The sequence below is a fragment of the Protopterus annectens genome, chromosome 12.part0, assembly GCF_019279795.1.
Source record: "Protopterus annectens isolate FY-2018-M chromosome 12.part0, PAN1.0, whole genome shotgun sequence".
Classification (NCBI taxonomy): domain Eukaryota; kingdom Metazoa; phylum Chordata; order Ceratodontiformes; family Protopteridae; genus Protopterus; species Protopterus annectens.
In genome coordinates, this window is record NC_056746.1 from 1327600743 (window position 1) to 1327606742 (window position 6000).

The window sequence follows — 6000 nt, forward strand, 5'->3', positions numbered from 1 at the left end:
TGAAAGAAATTATCACCATATTATCAGAACATATTTTATCCGATTTATTATTCGAAAATGTTCCAATGTACACAGAAAAAAATTAAAAGCAAACTATATGCTTAACACAACAGTGTTATAATGTATTTTGCAAGGGTACATAGAAACACCGAAACATTTTAGAAATTGTTTCTAATGCTGCATAAAAACAAGACATAACATAGTAGGAAAGTATCTGGTAAACAGTACGTTTTGCTACATATACTGTTTCTGAATTTTTCAGCCTTGTGCTAGTAGGTATTTGCTGAACATAGTCATATCTGATTCGCTCAGTAATGCTGTTTATCACTCTGATAAAGAATACACAGCCTCTCTTTTCCATATACTTGACATTAATCTCATCAGTGACCAGGTACAAGTATTTCCCTTAAAATAATTCAGTGTTAGAAATGTTTTTAACTAAATGACAATTAAAGTAAGGATTGGTAAACACTTCCTTATAGTTTCTATTAGCTTAGTATCAGTCATACATTATGAATGCAGACTTGAATGCTGTGTATGATCTGTAAAGTGATGTAACCTAAACAGTCCAAGAGTCACATACCTAAATAAGGAGGGGAGTGTGTTTCGCCTTCTGCTGTGATCTGTGTAACCATTTCTGCTAACTGTCGGTCTAGGTATCCGTACTGCAGGACAATTAGTAAGGTATCCTTTATTCTTCTCCATGTTTCTATCAGAATTTCCTCTCCCTTCAGATTTAATCCAGTTCAAAATACTTTTAAGTATTGACGTGACTATAGAAAAAGAAAGCTTAGCTACTGTTGTAGTTACACAGGCAGTTCATCTTACAAATTGAGAAGTGAAGCCCCACCTCCAGTGAATTCTGACTGATAATTGGTGCTTAGCACTGACATCATCCTCAAGGTATGTGAAATTACACAAAAAGTCCTTATTTACATGTGCTGTCACTTGCGAATAGCAATTGCCCTCAGTTCAATAGCAATGCAAAGCAACAGTGTGCACCAGCCAAAAGAAAACAGAAAAGGTCACAGTTTGATGTCCAAAGAGAAGTAAAATAAAACTCATTTATTTCTCCTAGACAGACAGATAAGCAATAGATAGATAGATAGATAGATAGATAGATAGATAGATAGATAGATAGATAGATAGATAGACCCATGCACACTTACCCTTTACAACATTGCAGTGCCTAAACTCTTGGATTAAAGGCAATTCATCTTCAAGCTCAGTCTACACTATTTAGGGTTAGAAAGCAAAAATGTATGTGACTGAGTGGAAAATTAAAGCATTCACTTAGAACACTGTCCTGGTGCATTAACCATATGAGTTGTATTTATTTATTTATACATTAAGGATCTTAGTTACTTATTTTATGTTTACATGTTATATATATATTTTTATGAATTATATATCCTGCAAATAGGAATAGGCAAATACTGCTCTGAAACAACGTGTATTTCAATAAAGAATTAGTGACTACGATACAATCTCAAAGTACGTAGATTACAATTTAAAGTAAAAAAACAATGTATCCTGTGTGGAATTTCACACTCCTTACCGTGGTCTTGGCATCTCACAGTCCCACACCATTTCAAGTAAGCAGCTGATCAATTAATTTCTTTTTTTTACCCCAAATATGGATCTGGTTTGCTCCAATAAGAATAATACAACATCTAAAACATATTTTTAGCACTTTCCTATATGTGATTCATTTTAAATACAAATAAACTATTAATCTTTTATGACCAAATTACTGTCTGAAGAACTGGAAACTGTTTCCGGTTTAATCTTGGCATATTTTCAACTTTGCTGTGTAATGACTGTTTTAACTAGCAATAAAAGTATAGGTTCATTGGTTCATAGGCAGCTACTAGGTTATTGATCTGAGGGTCTTTAGAAGCTTAGCTATTAAATCCCAATATAATACTAGATGACAGATATCTTCTATGCCCAAGGTTTTTCTAGCAAGGACTACTCATGTCCAGGAAAGAAGCCGGGGCAATCCTCAGCAGAAATGTATGGTTTCCCATCCAGATGTCCAGGTTGCACTTAAATAGGACTATGAAGGTGCTCTACTTGCTATGGATTGGAAACCTATTACAGAGGAGTGGCAACCTCTGAGAGATGTATCTTTATGTCCTGCAGGTCCTATTTATGTCGCTGGCTAGACTGAGGTCCCTGGAGTGGGTGACTGTAGTCCCATTTGACTTATGGATGTGCAGCAATTCCATTAGATCTGGGTGAAATATAGCCCTGTAAACCAGACATTAGTCACCTCTAAGTAGTCTATACGCCACTAAGTATAGTGACAGCGACTTCAGTCTGTCTGTATAAGACATGTGCTGGAGATCCTGAATTTTCATAGACAGAAAACTCTGAGGTCTCTGAAGTTGCTGCAGGTGTCTGGTATGGTACATACTAAAGGGAGCGTTATATTCTATAATAGGCCTAATGAGGGACAAGTACAGGGGAGTTATAAACGCTTTTGCTCTTGGGGCAATGTCTTTGCTAATCAGGAGTATATTTTGGTGAAGTTCATGCTAAGCAGATAGTGTGTTTACCTGCTTTTATTTTTACACCAGATCAGCCCGCAAGTTTTTCTGGCTCCTTCACAGGCAGTCAATTCCTTGAGCAGCAGTAGAGTAAAGAGAAAACCCTCATCACTGTTCCCATAGGAAATCATTGAGAGAAAAACCCTCATCGCTGGTTCGCATAGGAAATCATTGAGAGAAAAACCCTCATCGCTGGTTCCATAGGAAATCATTGAGAGAAAAACCCTCATCGCTGTTCCCATAGGAAATCATTGAGAGAAAAACCCTCATCGCTGTTCCCATAGGAAATCATTGCTGCAGTGATTCCTGCTTGCACCAACAATGATTCACCTCTTTTGGGACACTTCTTCCTTCTTTGAGGTGGTGCAACCATGGAGTTAGCATATACAAGTACAAGGGGCATGCCCCGACATCAGCTGGTGCACTGGGGGCTTGGGCCACTGCAAAAAGACTTAATTTTTTCCCCTCTTGTATTTCAGGCATTATTTTTTATAATTTTTTCAAGGCTCAAAATTGTGAAATTCAGAGGTATAAAACAGGATCTAGTGCACCCCTGTATAACTTTCCAAACTTAGATTTTCCTTTTTCAAAGCAGGAACAAGTGTTTTAGTCACAAAAAGACATAAGCATTCAGTTCTATGGTTATTTCACACAATAAAGTCACCAATATCTACTTTCTTCTAAGTTGCTGTTCATGTCTTCTCCTTGTCTATTCAAAAAATTATAGAGTGGCATCCTTTACACATCTATAACCACCTTTCAAGGTCAACTGTTTTAACTGTAATTCTTCTAGCTTTTTCCAACTCTATGTAATAGAGAGATGAAGCCCTGACTACACTAGAGATGTCCTGAATTTGATTAGCAGATTACCTACTGAGAGAGATGGCAGAGGGGTTATGGGTATTGAGAAGCTAATGCTGGCTTGCCTATGTCAGAGGGGTGCTGCCATGGCTGGACCATTGGGAAATACATGATTAGTATCCTTGTATAAAGTAATATGTAGTGTTATAGCTAGGGCCAACTTGTGTAGAAGCAGGTATGCATCCTATTGGTGCAAACACTATGCAGCAGTTGAAGCTGTGGCTGGAGGAAGGAAGGTTAGGGACTTTCCTCAAAGTACGCTGTAGTTGCTGGAAACACTCCCAGGACTGAATTTTTACTTTCCACAAAGGAAATGAATGACCATCAGAGCAAATGCTCAGACCCTGCAACCTGAAACAGAGACCTGATAGTCACTTTGTTATCGGGTTGGTAAACTGATTGACAATCCCTTTTCAACTATGACTTGGGCCTGTAAGACAAATTGACAAATAAAGAAAGCATGAAGCTTATATAATATATACAATGAATTGATAAGTTACTTAACTTACAGTAACTAGATATGTTACACAGAGGGTTTTGATTGGGTGGGCAATCACAGCCTGCTTACTATATATTTGAAACATGGATGCAACAAAATTTACCTCAAGAGCGATGCTTGAAAGGTGAATCTTAGCAACCATGTTGAGGACACATATTTAAGGCTTATAATCATAGACCTGATCAGAATTATTTGTAGTGCATCATTAGGTTAGATTTGGCTGTGTTGGTTAACATCCTGTGCTTATATGTTGTTGTTGTTGTTGTTGTGTCTTTTGGCTTTTCCCGGTTAGGGGTCGCCATAGCGGAACTCTGGTCCGCTAATGATTGGCAGTTGATTTTTACGTGCTGAGTTGCCAGCCCTAACGCACAACCTTCAACGAAGGTACACCCATTCATGCATGTCTCCACGCAGAAGACGCTCTAGCTGAGAGTCATACCCGTCAGCGTCTTACTGTGAGGCGACTTTTGCAATTTATTTTGATGGGTGGAAAGGCCCCTAATTGATTCTAAGAGAAGAAGTAGTACATATGTACGTGCACACACACACACACACACACACACACATATATATATATATATATATATATATATATATATATATATATATATATGTGTGTGTGTGTGTGTATGCAAATAAATATGTACCTATAATTAGATATATTAGATATGTGTCTGTGAATATTCGTGTATAAATATATGTGTGTGTGTGTGTGTGTGTGTGTGTGTGTGTGTGTGTGTGTGTGTGTGTGTGTGTGTACATATAAAAATATATATACATGTGTGTGTCTATGTACATGTATAAATATATGTATATTATTACACACACACACACACACACACATATATATAACTGTGTATGTACATGTATAAATATATATATGTGTGTGTGTGTCTGTGTGTGTGTGTGTGTGTGTGTGTGTGTGTGTGTGTGTGTGTGTGTGTGTACATCTATGTGTTTATATATATATATATATATATATATATATATATATAGATATATATACGGATCTAAGACGTTTGCTCGAATGAGCAAACGACCGGGCATACTTACGTGAAAGTGCTTTTCACCAAAGAAGCACTTTTGCATAAGTATGACTGTTGCCGAGGCTGTACTACAGTGCGGGTAAGGAAAATTTCCCTTTTCCCCACTGTAGTGCGGTCTCGGAGGGAGAATATTAAAGTGGTGCGGTGTGGGGGCACAGCCCTTTTGCTAAAATGTAAATGTAGTGTTTTATTTTTTTTTTGTAACACACTTTAACAAAACCGCTTTTTCGATAAAAGTGCTTTCGTTAAAGTGTGTTCGGTTATTATGGATTTGGATGTTTGCTCATTTGAGCAAATGTCCTAGATCCATATATATATATATATATATATATATATATATAGATAGATAGATAGATATAAATATACATATATAATATATATATATATATATATATATATATATATATATATATATATATATATATATATATATATATATGGATCTACTTCACTTCACCAAAATCCCAATTCACTGACATTCATTTCACTGAGACCATATCACCTAAAGTTCACTATACTGACAATTTCATTTCACTGAATCTCATTTCACTGGCAGCTTACAATGCTACATTTCACAAGACTAAATGAAAACCATAAACAAACAAACTCACAAAACTAAAGCTTACCTCTTTCCACAACTTAAAAACTACTTATTTATCCTCTTAACAGAAACCAAACAATATAAAAGTTTTAAGTTTCCAGATCCTGGATCACATAGACATTGGTTATCTTGAAGGAGGCATCCCAAATATTCTGGAGAAATATGAACTCATGTGGCAACTAAAGCTGAACTCTTTTAGGAAGTCTGGACGAAACTACTACTGTTCAGTTAAAAGTGCACTGGAACTTAGAAAATTGCCACATTGCTTACTTGACTGATTTTATTTTATTTTATTTTATTTTATTTTATTCTACCAGTTGGTTTTAAATACCATTTTTAATCAGTCATAATTTATCTGTATATTTTGTTTCCATCATCATACATTTTTTCTTATTATTTTTTTCTTTTTCTGGTTCTCTTTTTTCCACTTTATTCAAAATA

General features: G+C 36.0%; 1 protein-coding gene across 1 annotated transcript in view; it reads right to left on the reverse strand.

Annotated features, from left to right (window-relative positions):
* Window positions 1–810, reverse strand: part of ARHGAP40 (Rho GTPase activating protein 40) — a 442695-nt gene extending 441885 nt beyond the window's left edge. The window contains exon 1 of the mRNA XM_044090378.1: window positions 584–810. Within this exon, the coding sequence (XP_043946313.1) occupies window positions 584–705 (122 nt within the window). The 5' untranslated portion in view covers window positions 706–810. The remainder of the gene's footprint in view (window positions 1–583) is intronic.
* Between the last annotated feature and the right edge of the window lie 5190 nt (window positions 811–6000).